This window comes from Bos mutus, chromosome 6 (assembly GCF_027580195.1).
Source record: "Bos mutus isolate GX-2022 chromosome 6, NWIPB_WYAK_1.1, whole genome shotgun sequence".
In the NCBI taxonomy this organism is placed as follows: Eukaryota; Metazoa; Chordata; class Mammalia; order Artiodactyla; family Bovidae; genus Bos; species Bos mutus.
Genome location: NC_091622.1, coordinates 55,456,630 through 55,475,140, shown reverse-complemented (window position 1 = coordinate 55,475,140; position 18,511 = coordinate 55,456,630). Strand labels below are relative to the sequence as shown.

At 38.2% G+C, this 18,511-nt stretch overlaps 1 protein-coding gene across 5 annotated transcripts in view; it reads left to right on the top strand.

Moving 5' to 3' along the window:
* ARAP2 (ArfGAP with RhoGAP domain, ankyrin repeat and PH domain 2) overlaps positions 1-18,511 on the top strand; it is a 188,209-nt gene that overhangs the window by 123,888 nt on the left and 45,810 nt on the right. For 4 of the 5 annotated variants that reach the window (XR_011464504.1, XM_070372253.1, XM_070372252.1 and 1 more), the window contains 3 exons: positions 1,041-1,115; positions 4,892-5,009; positions 14,833-14,961. Coding sequence is in view for 4 of the 5 variants with exons in the window: in XM_070372253.1 (XP_070228354.1) it covers positions 1,041-1,115; positions 4,892-5,009; positions 14,833-14,961 (322 nt within the window). In the remaining variant the exon portion in view is untranslated. Of the gene's footprint in view, positions 1-1,040; positions 1,116-4,891; positions 5,010-14,832; positions 14,962-17,528; positions 17,553-18,511 lie in introns of those variants that run through there. The other variant, XM_070372254.1, reaches the window with a different exon arrangement.

The following is an 18,511-nucleotide window of genomic DNA, read 5'->3' as shown; positions in this document are numbered from 1 at the left end:
TTCTGACAGACTCTAAGTCTTATCCCTGTTTGATTTTCTGAGCTATTCTTGTTTTTGGCTACACTCTATGAATTCTTTGTGTTTGCTTTTTTAATTTTTAAAATGTGTCCTTCCTGGAGAGTTGTTTATACAAACACAGGGGAAAGGAAAAATGTCAACTGTATCTTTTCTTCCCTAGCATTTTTATGTAGCTCTAAACATAGGGAAGAAAAATTGGAAATAAGCTTTGCTAAGCCTGTAGTGTCAGAATAACTATGAACAGCTCTTCAAAGTACATTTTTAATGTTTGCCCCATAAATTTACTCCGCAGGTTTTATTCTGAGGCAAATTTAACTTTGAAATGATCATTTCTCCATTATGATCTTTTTCTAAAAATGAGTGATGGATGTGACTTCTGAGTGATTACTTAAGGGAGTTTCTGAAAAAAGCAACTCAAAATATTTTTCGTAGATTTGTTTGGTTCTTTGTTAATCTTCTTCACATTATTGTGTCAATCTACATAGTGACATCTTACGCTTTGTGTTGCCTGCCTTGTGTTTTCTTCACATAGTGAGTCTTAGGGGTAGTAGGGACCCAAATAACCTAGCACTTGATGTTTGGCTAAAGGTAATTTAAGTAAAAACTTTATTATCTTCTTATATTCTGTCACTTCACTTTTAATTTTTGTTGCTAAATATACATTTTCTATTTGTAATTTTAATACAGCTCTGACTAATTTATCTTCAAATTTCAATCTTTGGCCTTACCATCTCTGTTTCTACTGTAGCTAGTTAAGGGTATGTGAGGACACTATACTTTTGAGTCAAAGACAAGAAAAATGGTATGTGATTGTGTTTGCTGATTATATCATTTGTGTAGATACCACATCCTTAACTGTATCCAGAAAATGGGTATCATTATGTTGTGAACAGGGAGAATGATCCCATTTCATTTATTATAAAATTTTTAGAAATATGACTAGGACTTTTGAACCATCCTAAGTATTGTGTATGTCCTTGCAACATACTTATATTTGCTGTCTTCGCATCTGCCCTTTTTAGGTTTCCCAGGCTGGAGATTTGTTAATTGAAGTATATGTAGAAAGAAAGGAACCTGACTGCAGTATTATAATTCGGGTGAGTCCCAAATATGGAATGTAAAGAATACTGTTGAAAATCGTAAGTGTTAGCATTAGTCTACATATCTTGAATTTTCCATTGTTTTTTCTATCTTATTTTATATGTCCAATTCAAATCATGACAAGTTTGACTCTTCCTGCCAATATCCTCTGGGAATCCCATGTTTTAGTCATTTGGAGACCACCCTATGTTCTTTTAGTTGTGGTTAGGATGTTCTATAGGTTCTATAGAACAGCCTGAGCTCTAACATCTGCTACTCGTCTTCCTACCTTCTTGACATGAGGCAACAGATATACTCCCATCTGAGTCTCTATCTGCTTACCTTTCTAATGAGGGAAGATTACAGAATTTATATAATAGCATTAATTTGAGGACTTGGTAATATCCTGCCTATAAAACACTTAGCAGATATCATGGTACATAGTCAGTTCAGTTCAGTTGCTAAGTCGTGTCCAACTCTTTGCGACCTCATGGACTGCAGCACATCAGGCCTCCCTGTCCCTCACCAACTCCTGGAGTTCACTCAGACTAATGTCCATTGAGTCGGTAATGCCATCCAACCATCTCATCCTCTGTCATCCCCTTCTTCTCCCACCTTCAATCTTTCCCAGCATCAGGGTCTTTTCAAATGAGTCAGTTCTTGGCATCAGGTGGCCAAAGTGGAGTTTCAGCTTTAGCATCAGTCCTTCCATTGAATATTCAGGACTGATTTCCTTTAGGATGGACTGGTTGCATCTCCTTGCAGTCCAAAGGACTCTCAAGAGTCTTCTCCAACACCACAGTTCAAAAGCATCAATTCTTTGGTGCTCAGCTTTCTTTATAGTCCAACTCTCACATCCATACATGACTACTGGAAAAACCATAGCCACATGGTACATAAGTGCTTAATAAATAACAACTAGTATATAAATCTCCCACTCTTGTATCCTAGACTTTGTTGTTTTGTCACTAAGTTGTGTCCAACTTTTTGCAACCCCATGGCCCACCAGCCTCCTCTGTCCTTGAGATTCTCCTGCCAAGAATACTGGAGTGGGAAGATTCTCCAGGGAATCTTCCCAACCCAGGGATTGAACCTGCATCTCCTGCATTGGCAGGTGGATTCTTTACTGCTGAGCCACTAGGAAAGCCGATCCTAGACTTTAGCTTCCAATATTTCAGTGTACTGGAATATGAAATAACTCTTCTCTTCCTTGGTAACTTTAGTTAACCATTTGTTTTGAATTTAAAAGATCCTTTTCATGTTACCATAGTCTGTACTTAGTCAGCCTTAAGAGAGTAAGACTGCTTTCTTTGTGCATAGGATAGAATGCTGCCATCTAACAGTAGAAATTCAGTTTTAGCTTCTTAGCTTTTTTAAAGTGCAAGATAAAACAGAGTCTTAACATTAAATATTTCTGGAATTTAGTTATGTCAAAGATACTGTAATTATTATTTTATATGTGTTTAATGATTACATACGGGGATATTCTCAGTTGGCACAGTGGTAAAGAATCCACCTGCAGTGCAGAAGACACAGATTCGATACCTGGGTCAGGAAGATCCCCTAGAGGAAGCAATGACAATCCATTCTAGTATGGTTGCCTGGACAATCCCATGGACGGAAGAGCCTGGCGATTACAGCCCATGGGGTTGCAAAGGGTTAGACAAACTGAGCGACTAAGCACGCACACACACAAATGATTACATATGATTCTTTGACACTGGTTACTCAGCTGTGGAACTAACACAAGCTGCCTTGCACTCCTTGGCCACATCTGTTTGTTACACTGAACATGTGATGTTGATCATAGGGGACATGAGGAAGTAGTAGAGATATCTCAGCATATGTCTATCACTTATGCTGAAAGGGATAGTCAAAGCACATGACTTAACTCCACTTACCCATAAACTCTTCACTAGTTCATTTTATCTAATAGAGCCATACCAGAAGTTATTAAAATTGAGCAAAATTTGTATTTTAAGTATATTCATATAAAAGAATGTCCACTTTCACCTACAAAAACTAAATTCTCTTGAAAAACATAGCAAAAACTATATAAAAATAAACATCCAGTTAGTGCTTAAAACTTTGCACAGCTCTTATATTTATTTCAGTCAATCATTACCTCAACCCAAGGAGGTAGGTGAAGCAGTGATGTCTCACGTTCATACGAGTAGAAATGGGAATTAATAACATTAAGGCCTGGATGCAACATTAGTCATGATATTCCAAGTCTGATGTTCATTATATCGGTTTGTGTATCACTTACAGTAATTAATTCCAAAGTGTGTTTTGTAGAGTTCAAGGTGTTCTGAAGAGGGGCCTTGGGTATCACCTGGAACAAGGAAATGAGTTCCAATCTTCCATTCCTGTGTCAACCTGAGGAACTCCCTGCCAACTATTTCACTAGTTTGGTTTCTTAGTAATTTATTTCTTTGTAAGGAAGGGCTATACTTCTTAAAAAATTATAAAGCCATTCTGATGAGTGACATCACTGAAGTCATTCATCTACTAAGGTTTCTATTCCTTAAAATTCTCTGCTTTTGCCATATGCTATTTTTTTTTCCTTTTAAGGTTGTACTACACTGAGCTTTTCTAAACAGCAAATAATGGACTTCACTGCATCATTAATATATTCCAAGTCAGTGTTAGTCGCTCAGTCATGTCCCAACTCTTTGCGACCCCATGGACTGTAGCACGCTAGGCTCTCTCCAGTCAAGAATACTGGAGTGGGTAGCCATTCCCTTCTCCAGGGGATCTTCCTGACCCAGGAATTGAACCCAGGTCTCCCACTTTTCAGGCAGATTCTTTACCATCTGAGCCACCAGGGAAGCCTAATATATTCCAAAGGTATTCCACGAACTCCAAAAGACAGACTATATGAGTTACCTCTAATGAAAGATGTTTTATATTATTTATATATGTGCAATATGCTTATGATCAATAAAGGACAGGAGAAATGGAAATGAGCACATTTTCTAAGAAATTTTTAATAGGTGCATACTTGTACTGAAAATGTGGAAACAAGGTTGTAGCTGCAGTATTCTCATGCTTAAATCATGTTCTATTTTTTAGCATTGTAACTAAATTCTAATTGGAGAAAACCAACTTGCTTTTGGCCAGCATGCCTGTAAGACTGGTAAAAACAAAAACCGGGAGAAAGCAAATGAGAAACCCCCAAAGTCCCTGAAGAAGGTGGTGTACTTATGCAGTGGTCCGAGGCTCTGAGACTCTCGGAGAGCCGACCCCCAGGCTGACTCTGCAGACTCTGCCCTTGGCCTGAAAGCAGACTCTGGCGTCCCAGCATCTGTCACTTGGCATGGCAGGGCACACCACACACCACTAAACCCGGGGCTTTTTGGCATGGTGGACCGCAGTCAACTGTGTATAATTTAGAGCCCAAACTGAATGAGCCATTTTAGACTGCTGGTTATAGAACTGAGTGAAAAGATTTTTGCCTACAAGGCCATAGGATCCAATATCTGTGGAAGGTCTTTCTGAGTATGAATAGGTATCTTCCCTTTTTGAGTTATTTAATTGTTCACTGAGTTAAAAACAAAAAAATTCTTCCCGATTATATGGGTACTTTTTATACATACATGAAAATGTATTGCATTATGGAGAAGATCTGAATAAGCTGTTTGCCCTAGATGCTTAGAGAAACTAGTTAAACGTACTAAGAGGACACTTATAGTATCATTAGGTGGTAGATGGTGGGCAGGTGTTACCGCCCTAGCATAAGGCCACTTCTGCGTTTGACGTATATTCTGAAGAAATTTTGCTTCTCTTGCAGATATCTCCTGTGATGGAAGCAGAAGAGTTAACTAATGACATATTAGCAATAAAAAATATAATTCCAACAAAAGATGATATCTGGGCCACATTTGAAGTCATAGAAAATGAAGAGCTCGGTAAGTGGTTCTTATGCTAGGGATTTTTAAATTCCTTAGAGTGTGAAGAAACACTATTTTTCTGAAAAATCATTACTAACATTTTATGTTTTTATAAAGTTTCACATCCTGTTATGACTCCCCTTCTACTTCAGTGCATGAATTGATGTATGTTGGTGCTACTTGAGGTTGCCCTCCTATGATTTTATTATTAAAATAATTAGATTGTTTTATTGACTGTAAGTTTATAGTGTAAAATATTAGTTGTGTATGTTTCTGCCTCACGAAATAAGGCTTCATTTTTAAGAACAGGCAGTGTGATTTGTAACAATATTCTAAATGTCACCACCACCATCCAGCTTATTCCACGTTATTCCTGTATGCTGCTTATTTAACAAGGATACTGATTTAAAAGATTATTATTTTAAAAACTAATTTTGTTTTAAGCCTAGAAGGTTCCTTTTTAATTTTTTACTTTGTCATCTATCTTTAGTAGAGTGGATCAGATATTTTGTCATTTTTTTAAATCTCAGGTACAGAAGAATAAAGAGAGCTTTTAAAATGCGTTGACCACCCCAAGAATAATAAGCCTAACATTCTTATGACACCATTTGGTTTTAAAGACCTCTAGGGAAAAAAAAAAAAGATGCAGAATGTCTTTGTATCTTGACCATCTGTCTAGTTGATACCTGCTTAGGTCTTGGGACTCTTTCAAGTATAGATGTCAAACTGCCAAAAGTAAAATCTCTTGCCACCTGCAAGCTCAATACAAAAATTAAAATTGAACATTAAAAATACCTCATTGCATATTACTAAGAATCTTATAATCAGTGTTAGAATGAAATGGGATTATCAAATACTTTGTCTTTCATTATTCCATCTTGATATTTTTATTCCTTTATTCTTTTTATCATGCACTATTCTTTAAAAATGTAATTTTTTTTAAAACACTACTTTCCAATATTCATTGCCAGGATTCAGTGACAATGGTCCTTTGGTGTCAGTTCACACTGTCTTCCCCATAGTCAGGCTCAGTCTGGCCTCTCATAAAAGGTGTTTTGCCCAATGACTCCAGCAGCCCCCCACCTGCCAAGTCTAGTGGATTGCTTCTGGCTTTACTTTGCTTCTTCTCAGTGTAGCATTTATTGCTAATAACCATTCCCTTTTACTCAAAACACATTCACTCTGTTTTCATTGCTGCTTTGATTCTCTTCCTAGTGCTGGAATTGTTTTATCTCGTTTGTCAATTCTTCTTCATCTGTCTATCCCAAAATAGTGGGTTTCTGCTGCTGCTCTGATCTTTTTTACCATCTTTTCTCATTTTGCTTTCTTTAGAAGACAATCACCATAGAAGACAATCACCTCTATACCTTGTGCTTGACTAACACACAAGAAGATGTTGCCCAAGTGCGCCTTTATTCCTCCCCTTCTGGCCCCCTTGTTTACCTCCTTTAAAACCCAGACTAAGGGTTCCATCACACTTTGTCTTGTCAGTTTTGTTTGTTTGTTTTTCATGGTGCCTATCACATGGATTTATTTTTGTCTTTCTTGAGAGCTCTTTAGCGGGAACAAGGGACTCTGTTTCTATCTCTAGTACAGTTTTTATCTCTGACAACAGTGCCTAATAACAGTTGCTATACAATTAAACGGAGAAGGCAATGGCACCCCACTCCAGTACTCTTGCCTGGAAGGTCCCATGGATGGAGGAGCCTGGTGGGCTGCAGTCTGTGGGGTCGCTAAGAGTCAGACATGACTGAGCGACTTCACTTTCACTTTTCACTTTCATGCATTGGAGAATACAGTGGCAACCCACTCCAGTGTTCTTGCCTGGAAAATCCCAGGGACAGGGGAGCCTGGTGGGCTGCCGTCTATGGGGTCGCACGGAGTCCGACACGACTGAAGCGACTTAGCGGCAGCATACAATTAAAATCTTTTGCATAAGTGAAGCATAATTTTGTATTACTGTATAGTTCACTAGTGTTAAAGTCTTGACTTTGGTTGTTTAATTTCAAGAAGTGGGTAGGTTACCAGCTTTATTTGTGAGTAAAAGATAACTGTCAGTACTACTGCCTAAATTATCTTTGTAAATCACAAATAGGTTCATATTATTTTAAAATAATTTAAAACCTTTTCATTATTAGAGAAAAGACAGTCTCATCAATAAGTTGTACTGGAAAAACTGGACAGCCACATGTAAAAGAATCAAATTAGAACATTTTCTTACACTGTATACAAAAATAAATTTAAAATGGATTCAAGACTTAAATGTAAGACCTGAAGCCTTAACACTCCTAGAATGTAGGCAGAACACTCTTTGACATAAATTGTAGCAGTATCTTTTGGGTCTGTCTTCCAAGGCAATAGAAACAAAAGAAAAAATAAATAGTGCTGAAGAATTGATGCTTTTGAACTGTGGTGTTGGAGAAGACTCTTGAGAGTCCCTTGGACTTCAAGGAGATCCAACCAGTCCATCCTAAAGGAGATCAGTCCTGAGTGTTCATTGGAAGGACTGATGTTGAAGCTGAAACTCCAGTACTTCAGCCACCTGATGTGAAGAGCTAACTCATTTGAAAAGACCCTGATGCTGGGAAAGATTGAAGGCAGGAGGAGAAGGGCACGACAGAGGATGAGATGGTTGGACGGCATCACCGACTCAATGGACATGAGTTTGGGTAAACTCCGGGAGTTGCTGATGGACAGGGATATCTGGTGTGCTGCGGTCCACGTGGTCACAAAAAGTTGGACACGACTGAGCGACTGAACTGAATTAAACTTCGTAGCTTGTATACAGCAAAGAAAACCATCAACAAAAATGAAAAGACTGCCTACAGAATGGGAGAAAGTATTTGCAAATCATACATCTGTTAAGAGGTTAATAGCCAAAATATCTAAATAACCCCTACAAATCAATAGCAAAAAAAAAAAAAAAATCCACAAACAATTAAAAATGGGCAGAAGATCTGAATAGACATGTTTCCAAAGGAAACATGCAGATGGCTGACCAGTGCATGAAGAGATGCTCAGCATCACTAATCATCAGGGAAATGTATTGCTAAATCAAAACCACAGTGATATATCATCTCACAGTTGTCAAAATGGCTGTCATCAAAAAGTCTATAAATAGAAAATGTTGGTGAGGATGTGGAGAAAAAAAAGAACCTTCATATACTGTTGATTATGTAAATTGGTATAGGCACTATGGAAAACAGTGTGGAGGTTCCTCAAAAAAACTAAGAATAGAATTACTGTGTGATCTTGCAGTTCCACTCATGGGTGCATATCTGGAAAAGATAAAAATGTGATTTGAAAAGATACCTGCTGCCCAGTGTTGACAGTGGCATTGTTTACAAATATGCTTGTAGACGAGCAACCACTGGGAGATCTCAAAGGCCTCCTTAGCTCTTAGATAGCTGATGGTCTCCTCTATGCTTCTGTTGCTGTTGATTTTTTAGGAAGTCAACAGCAGAACAATGAATCATGGATTTGGGGTAGTCATCCTCTCCCTACCCTTGTTTCTCTCAAGGGTTGAGTTAAAGGATAGCCCCATCTCTCAGTTCTGGAGGTCTGTGCCTTTGGGCATTTGTTCTCCAAAATGAGAGGAATAATCCAAATGGGTGAAGATAGGAAGGAATTATATATATAGCTGGTATAGAGATTGCACTATATCTGGAAACACTCTTTTTAAATTTCTTCTGGGAAAATGAAGGGATGCTTATCCTGAAAATGACTAATTATCAACTTGCATGTGCCAATTAGTATATCACAAATGGTAACACTGGAGTCAGGTGTTGTTTTTTTTTTTTGGTTCCTTCTAATTAAAGAAAAGTTGATGAAACTATAAAAAGACTAGGAGACTTCAAGCTGTTTTGACTGGTAAATGTCCAGATATATAATCAAAGGAACACCCCATGTACATCAAGAAAGAGTACATCTGATGGAGTTAGGAATTCAAATTTGGCATGGTCTTAATGTTTGGTCAACCATTCAAGTTGAAATTTCCCAAAGAGAAAACTAAGATTATTTTCACTGCTTTTAGAGGAACACAGCTAAGAAAGCACCAAAGGGACCTGTGATTATGTTGACTTACTGGAGCAGATGGGACCTGTGGAGCCACCTGACCTTCTGAAATATTAAGAGCTTTATTTCTAGTAACATGCAGGGAAGATAAAGTGAAATGCAAAAAGAAGATAAAAGTGAAGGCATTGGTAGTCCATAAGACTGTGGTTGATAGGAAGAATGTCAGCAAGGAATTGGTGCTTTTTCTAATGTAAATATAAATACTCCAAGTAACCAAAGCAACCAAAAATAAATAAGTAAATGAATAAATAAGCAAGTGAACCAAAAGTGCTGGATTTTATTTTCACTGCCTGTAAACTTTAAAACCATAGTTCTCTACCTAGTCATTTCCAATGCCTTCTTTGTATAATAGATATTTTGTTTGTTCCCTTTATTATCTTGAGAGACTCTACTAGAGTGGGTAGCATTCCCTTCTCCAGGGGCTATTCCTGACCCAGGGATCAAAACCAGGGAGGGAGATTTTTTACCATCTGAGCCACCAGGGAAGCCCATGTAAGTGCTCTGACCTTCCTATATGATTGAAGATAATGAAAATAGATTCTTAAGTTTATAAATGGAATTTTCATAGATATGATAGCTACAAATTCAGACTGATATAAGCATGTCAATTTGTGACTCATGTATCATTAGCAGAATTGCCATTATTGGTGAAATGGTGTCTTAGTTTGTTTAGCCTGCTATAACAGAATTGGGATCTTCCCTGGTGGCTCAGACAGTAAAGTATCTGCCTACAATGTGGGTAGGCCTGGGTTTGATCCCTGGGTTGGGAAGATCCCCTGGAGAAGGAAATGGCAACCCACTCCAGTACTCTTGCCTGGAAAATCCCACAGGTGGAGGACACTGGCAGGCTACAGTCCATGGGGTCACAAAGAGTCGGATATGACTGAGAGACTTCACTTCACTTCACTTCACAACAGAATTACACAGGAGAAATTTATTTCTTACATTTCTGGAGGCTAGAAAGTCCAAGACCAGAGTGCCAGCAGACTTGTTGCTTGGTGAGGGGCTGCTTCTTGGATGACAGATGGCCATCTTTTCACTGAATCTTCACATGATGAAATGGAACTTTGTGGGATTCCTTTTATATAAGAGCATTAAGCCCATTGGGGCTTCCCTCATGGCTCACCAGTAAAGAATCTGCCTGCCAGTGCAGCAGACACGAGTTCAATCCCTGGGTCAGGAAGATGCCCTGGAGAAGAAAATGGCAACACATTCCAGTATTCTTGCCTGGGAAATCCCATGGACAAAGGAGGCTGGTGGGCTACAGTCCATGGGGTCACAGATTCAGACACAACTTAGCAACTAAACAACAACAAACCCATTTAGGGGGACTCCACCCTCATGATTTAATCACCTCCCAAAGCCCCTCCATCTAATACTGTCACATTGGGAATTACTTCAACCTGTGAACTGGGGGAGTGGGGAAACAGCCAAGCTACAGCAGGTGGTAAACAACTCTTAGCAAAATTCTGACAAAGCACAATTATTATTTTTTCTTTTTTTGCTTTTGTAGTACTCAAGATTCATGGAGAAAATACATCATGTTAAATCCATATAAAATATTTTGAGAATTTATATTAAGGCTAGTTAGATTCTAAGCTGTTAGTTTATAAGTAGGATTTCCTTCTAAATGAGTGTCTGAGACATTGGAAACTTGTGCTAGACAGAGAACAAGCCTTTCTTTGTCTCATCCTTTGAAAGCTGCCAGGCATTCTTGACACACTGCCACCAGTGGGTCCTGGTGCCAGGACAAGCTGAAACCCACCTTGGGAGAGGGTATCATTTTTTACCATACTTCTGGTATTTCAATGCTTCACTTTAAGAATGAACCGGTATCCTACCAATGTAGCACTCTACCCCTTAGCTCCTTCTATGCTGAAAAAAGTTAACTGCTCAGGGGCCTCATTTAAGTGGGCTTCCTCACTGAGAGGCTCAAGTTGGTGAAGTAGCTACTTTCTACATAGCAGCATCATAACAAAATGTTCTCTTCCTGCTCGTATCTACCATGAGATGGAAGATCAGTTCATTTTTATTCAGAGTCTTTCTGGTCCTTCTCTTGATTGACAGGGTGCTGTCATCCTCTGAGAGACTTGCATGGCTCTAGATTTGACACTAAAATTTTAATTATTAAGGAAGTCTCTGGAAATCCTATGTCGTTACTGCCAGAAATTTAAGGATAACACCAATTGTTTCAGGTGGAAATGAATAGTTCTCTGTTTAATGAGGCCGGCCAGTTTTAATTCTACAGACAAGAATTTAAAATATTGAGAACATGACCTAGCTAGCTAAAGAACCACCTCCACACCCTGTTCTTAAATGATCACGCTGAATTTTCAGCAAAAAATTTAATGCTCTAGATAGTGTGAGTGGGTGCATGCTAAGTCACTACAGCCATGTCCCTCTCTTCATGACCCTGTAGACTGTAGCCCACCAGGTTCCTCTCTCCATGTGATTCTCCAGCCAAGAATACTGAAGTGGATTGCCATCCCCTCCTCCAGGGATAAACAGTGTACAAATCGGGTTTTTGTTTTTTTTCCCCTAGTAATACCCTAATGCCAGCTGACTTATGTAATTTATCGTGACAGATGGTTGTAAATGTAACTGTTAACAAAAACTTGTTTACTTGTAGGAATTTATATTCCAACAACATTTGATGACTCAGTCCATTTTTCCTGTCTCTTAACTCTTTTATAATTGTGTCATTTGACAGTCTAATAAGGATTTATCTTTTCATCCTATTTTTCAGCTCAATTTTTATGCAGGAACTTGGATCTTCAGGATTTTCATTCTCTTGAATTAATATTGATGTGAAAAACATACTTGGCTAATTTTTGCCAATCTATATTTGCTTCTCCCTCTGCTGTGATATATTTCAGTATAACTAAGAGTACCTTTGAGGTATCACTGTTGTGTCTACTGGTAATAGTGACCCTCTTTAATACAAATGTTCTAATATTTGGAAGTCTCATTACAAATTCTTATAATAAAGGAGAGTAAGCTTTTATTTCAATCCAGGTAGTTTTGCAGTTAAGAAGAGCATTCCTACCTCCAAGCCAACTGCAGTATGATAAATTTCTTGACATAAAGGATGTTGAAACTATCTTATTTACTTACTGTCTTCTCACTAAGGATAGGAAAGTGAAGGAGAAAGTGTCAATTGGCATTGTTTTTCACTTTGCATATATTACCTTTTGTCCTCAGAAATATCTTGGTGAGTTGATACTTTTTCCCCAAAATTACATATGTGAAAATCATCATGGGGAGGTTTACATATCTGTACAAAATAAAACCAAATGTAATAGTTATGATTTGGAGCTTGGGGCTGTAAAGTCAGATAGATTTGAGAATCAAATCTCTGTTCCTCACTTGAATCAGCTGTTTGATTTTAGGCAAGTAGATGAATCTCTCTGATTCTTGGGTTCTTTAACATGTAATATAAATAATGATAATTTGTAATGAAAAGTGTTTTAAGAGTTGAAAACAGTAATTGATGTAAGGTAGCCAGTGCATAGTATGTTGATACATAGTTGGTATTCTAGAAATGGCAACTGTTAACAGGGTAAGTAGCATCCCAGAGTTTTCAAGTAGTGTCCCATGATTTTTGCCAAACCTTTTATAAATTTATTTTAAAAAACAGGATTAAAGTAGCACAAAAGATTTTCCCTGATTTTCAAAGAAGTATATATGTCTGCTGATCCATTTACAATTATTTACTGTTAATTTATGGATTACCATAGAAATTTGTAAGGTATTTTATTCCCCAAGTATTTATTATTGAACATCTATTATGTACTCAGCACTCTGCTTTGTGAAAGAGATATATTTATAAATAAGAAATAGGTTTGTCTCCAAGATGTATGACTTAGTTGCTCTATGTTTTGTTGTTGTTGTTGTTTGCAATCACCTCACAAAGCCTAGGCTTACACCAAGATGCACAGAATGCAGAACTGCATTTCACTGTACTGAATAGAAAGCAAAAAATCTAGTTATTTACACTGGAAGGAAAAAAACAAGTTCCAGAATGCTGTGCTAATAAAAGGGAGACCAGTACTAAAGAGAATGTGATACATTTGGTCTTTTTTATTACTTGTGAGTTTATGTATACATGGGTAATATACAAGTGTGATGCTGTTGACATAGACTTTGTTGTTGGCATTACTACTTTAACCAAAAACAAAAACCCTAGTAGGAGGTTATGAAAGAGTTGAGTTGACTTATAAAGGCTGTGGTGCCAGCAAACTTACATCAACATCTTCACGTTAGAGTTTATGTTCTTGCTATTTCAGTTATGCTGTTTTCAGTACACTATGAAAAGACTTGATTTTTTTCTCCCCCAGCATATGCTTCTGTTACAAGATTTTATTAAGTGATTAGCATATTTTGACCAGGCTCCCCAGGTGGCACTAGTGGGAAAGAAGCCACCTGCCAATGCAGGAGACTCGGGTTTGATCCCGAGGTTGGGAATAGGAAATGACAACTCACTCCATATTCTTGCCTGGAAAATCCATGGACAGAGGATCCTGGCTGGCTACAGTTCATGGGGTTGCAAAGAGTCAGACATGACCGAGCACGCATGCACACACACATGCATATTTTGATCAGCAAAAAACTTTGCTATGAAATTTGATTGTAATTCTAAAAACCTATGGGGTTTTTTGGTTAATTAACTCTATGTTAAGAACTTGTGACATATTTTAAAGTATGGTTGCATAAAACAGAATATATATGGATGAGTATTTATCAAGGAGAAATCGTAAAGATGTGACCAACTTTTTGCTTGTTAGCCTATTATATGAACTGTTAATGGATAATATTGCTGCATAATGTTTCTGATTGATATTTCCACTAATAGTTAAACTGGAATTAGTACTGTTTTATAAGGATTATATTCTGTTCTTTTTGAAGTTATACTTTATAATTTCATATAAGTTGATTATCAGCTATAAGTTGTTCACTAGTGTTGATCAGAAATTATGCTAGCCTTGTTGGGATAAACAAAGGATTTATACTTAGTACTGGGCCAATTACTAGTACTTTTACAAATATTTAATTGTGTGTGCAAACAGGCATTTTTCTATAAGCAAACTAGAATGTTATTTAAATTAAAAAGTAGAGTAATTCACTAATTTGTTTTATAGAAAGGTAGCTTTTTTCCTGAGATTTTTATATAAAGAATGCTATGCTCTGCTGTGCTTGGTCGCTCAGTTGTGACTGACTTTTTGCGACCCCATGTACTGTATGTAGCCTGCCAGGCTCCTCTGTCCATGGAAATTCTCCAGGCAAGAATACTTGAGTGGGTTGCCATGCCTTCCTCTAGGGGATCTTCCCAACCAGGGATCGAACCCAGGTCTCCCACATTGCAGGCAGATTCTTTACCGTCAGAGCCACCAGGGAAGCACATGAATACTGGAGCCCATAACCTGTCCCTTCTCCAGGGGATGTTCCCAACTCAGGAATCAAACCGGGGTCTCCTGCATTGCAGGCAGATTCTTTACCAGCTGAGCTATCAGGGAAGCCCCATCTAAAGAATAACACCTTATAGTTTACTAACAAACAGATGTCCCTGTACAGATTTATTTATACAGTGAATTTTATTACGTGATTAATGCTGTTCCAGGTATCCTGTATGTAGTCCTAGCACTATTCTTGTGTACTATAAGATACAGTCATGCTTGTAATGCACAGGGCTTTTTAAAAGGACGTTTTAAATTTTATAATCAAAAAAAGTTAAGATTTTTTTGGTAATTTATTTATTTTTTTTTTGCAGAACGTCCTCTTCACTACACAGAAAATGTGTTGGAACAGGTGCTTCGATGGAGTTCATTAGCTGAACCTGGCTCTGCTTATCTTGTAGTGAAGAGATTCTTAACCATTGACACAATTAAACACTATAATGGTAGGTGCTGCTATTTCACATTCCAACTATGATTGAAAATTCAAGTGGTTAAAGGACAATTATTATGGCACAGGTGTTACTTGAAAATGTAAAAAATGGGTAGCTAAATGCAGAATCTACTCACATGTTATTGCAGAATAGAAAGAAGAATATATAGACCAAGTGCCACGATCAGACTTTCCCGGTGGGTAGCACTGTGATATTAGGTGGTTATTTTGATGGTATCAAGGTAAAGATTCTGCAGGAATGATTCTTCTTTTTAAGTTTTTGTTTGTTTGTTTTATTGTCATGCTTGGGTGTTTTCCTAATTTTTGGATAGATGGTGAATCATCCTGAGTTATGTTTACATTTGAAAGTTCTCTGGGCATTCAAGAAGTACAAGCTCTGAGATTGTGTGCTTGTTAAAATCCTCACCTATTTTGCCATAATATTGGAAAACAAATATAAAAAAATACTTCTAATAATGATATTTGCTATCCAACTGGGAGAAGACATGTACACATGTAAGGTTAAGTCAGAAGTTAGCTAACATGGGGGAACTATGGAAGACACTCTCTGAACTTGTTTGACATCTCAGAAAACTTTCATTTTGAAACTTTGATTTTTCTGTTATGTTGACATTAGCTGACAGATTAGAAAGAGATTTCCTGCCACACAGTCTATAAACCAACTCTGAAAGCAGAGGATTCAAATTTTATTAGATGAAATTTACCACAGCTTTTCTAATTCATATTCATAATAACCATTACTATTTATTAATCATGTATTTTATTAACTGAGCTCCTTACATACCAAAACTCATTTAAAACTTTTTTTTAATTTCTCCATGAGTTATATTATCATTTGAATTTTACAAATGAGGAAAGAGCTCAAAGAAATTAAGTAACTTGCCTCCAGTTCACATATTTATTAAATCCAGTAAGTGTCCTACATATGAAACTGCAAGATGCAAACTTTCAAATATATGAATGTGCCTTTGCATGTCCAGTCACGTAAGTTAGTTCATGTGTCTGGCGTGCACTGCCACATGCGTACATCCTCTACCGTTGGTTTTGCTTTTGTGTGCTTTACTGTACTGTATACAGTACAGTTGGAGAAGGCAATGGCACCCCACTCCAGTACCCTTGCCTGGAAAATCCTGTGGACGGAGGAGCCTGGTCGGCTGCAGTCCATGGGGTCGCTAAGAGTCGGACACGACTCAGCGACTTCACTTTCACTTTTCACTTTCACGCATTGGAGAAGGAAATGGCAACCCACTCCAGTGTTCTCGCCTGGAGAATCCCAGGGACGGGGGAGCCTGGTGGGCTGCCGTCTATGGGGTCGCACAGAGTCGGACACGACTGAAGCGACTTAGCAGCATAGAGTACAGTAGTACAGTATCTTTATTTCAAGCCCAGGGTGTCTGGAAGCAAGCCTAAAAACAGCAGTGATGTAACAGTACTGCTATTCTGTGCCAAGTGATAACCATGGAAACAAAAGTGAAAATAATTGAGAGAGTGGAGTGAGGCGAAAAGATGATAGACATCGCTCATTCTTATGACATGAATTGTTTGACCGTCAGCACAATTCTAAAGAGCAAGGACAAGATCATGGAACATGTGACGTCTGCTGTGCGATGATGTCAACGATAATATCAAAGAAACGTGCAAGAGTGATGGAGGAGATGGAGAACTTTCTCAGTGTGTGGATGCAGGATCAGCATCAGTGTGGAGGGCCATGCAGTTTAATGCTGATTCAAGAGAAAGTGAAAAGCCTTTATGAAGGCTTGAAGAAGAAATACTGTGAAAATTAGAGGGTGCATTTTTTAATGTTAGCAACAGCTGGTTTCATCAGATCAAGGCTAGAGCCAACCTTCACAACATAAAAGTCACTAGGCAGTGAGTGCAGATAGCTTTCTGGGAATTTCCTGAAATGCTTTAGGGAATTATTGCTGAAGACACATATTTACCCAAGCAGGTTTTTAATATGGATAAGACAGGGCTGTACTGGAAGAGGATGCCAGACCGAAGTTACATCTGTACGGAGAAAAGTTGATGCCAGGCTGTAAAGCAACAAAGGATAGGCTAATTATGTTGTTTGGTGGCAATGCTTCTGGTGATATCAAGCGGAGACCTCTCTTAGTTTATCATTCGGAGAACCCAAGAGCCCTTAAAAATAAAGCCAGGAGCTCTCTTCCTATTGTGTGGAAGAGTAACCCCAAAGCCTAGGTTACACAGGGCATCTTCCAAGGTTGATTTTTCCACCACAGTATCCCAAAGGGATAGAAATCTTACTTGGAGGACGTCCCATTCAACATTCTTTTGTGGCTTGACAGTGCTCCAGGCCACTCCCCACTCATGGACAGTTTTCATCCCATCTTCAAAGCAGTGCATCTTCCACTGAATACTATGTTGCTCACCCAACCTGTGGACCATTATAGCAACTTGCAAGAAATATTATTTATGACACAATATTCATCAGGCAGTAAAGGTGAATGATGAATCAGGAACAACCTTGAAACAATTTCGGAAGGACTCTAACATCTGCAAGGCCATTCATTTTTTTTTTTTTTTTTTTACTTCCCTTAGCGTGAGGTTACTGCTGTCACCATGAATGGGGTTTGGGAGAACCTTTGCCTACAATTTGTTCATGATTTTCTTGGATTTGAGAAGGTAGAGGAGGAGTCAAATCTTTGGCAACTTAGTGACCCTCAGCGAGAAGCTGAAGCTAGATCTGCAAGAAGATAACTTCATTGAACTCCTTGCTGTCAACACAAGAGGCTTATTAATGAAGCCCTGATGGAATTGGAGTCCCAGAGAAACAATGAAGAGAGACAAGAGAAAGAAAAAGTAATTAAAGAACTGAAGAGAGTCACAATTCAGGAAATGGCAAGGGATTTTCTTTATAAGAGGAGTAACTGTTTTTAAGGCACAGACTCAATATAGAACGGTACACAAATCTTGCAGCAGCCATTCAGAATGCAGTCCAGTGCCACCATGCCACCTATGATGAGAAGAAAAAAAAAGAGCTACCACCCAGACATTACTGGATTGTTTTTTCAAGAGAATAGGTGGAATTGAACCCAGCAAGGAACCAGAACCTGTGCCATCATCAGGCATGAGTGAAATTTCAGCTTTCCCTCTGTCTCCTGTTGCTGATGGTCCTTCAGCTGTACCATCTCCCACCTCTTCTTCCTCAAGTCAGTTAATTCTTCTTGCCTGTTTATTCCATGCCAGCCCCTGTATTCCAGCTGTACTGTACTTTTCAAGGTGCAGTACTGTAAGGTTAAAAATGTTTTATTTTTGAGTTTGCTTTTTATGTATTATTTGTGTGAAAAAATATTATAAACCTATTATAGTACAGTACTGTATAGCTCATTGGGTTGGGTACCTAGGCTAACTTTGTAGGGCTTATGAACAAACTGGATTTATGAATGTGCTCTCAGAACAGAGCCCCTTTGTATGTAGTGACTTGCCATACTGGATTTGAGTACAGGTTAGTTTTACTTCTAATTAAAAAAAAAAAAGTTGGGGCGGTTGGTACAGCTCTTAAACGTGGTAAAGCTAATGGT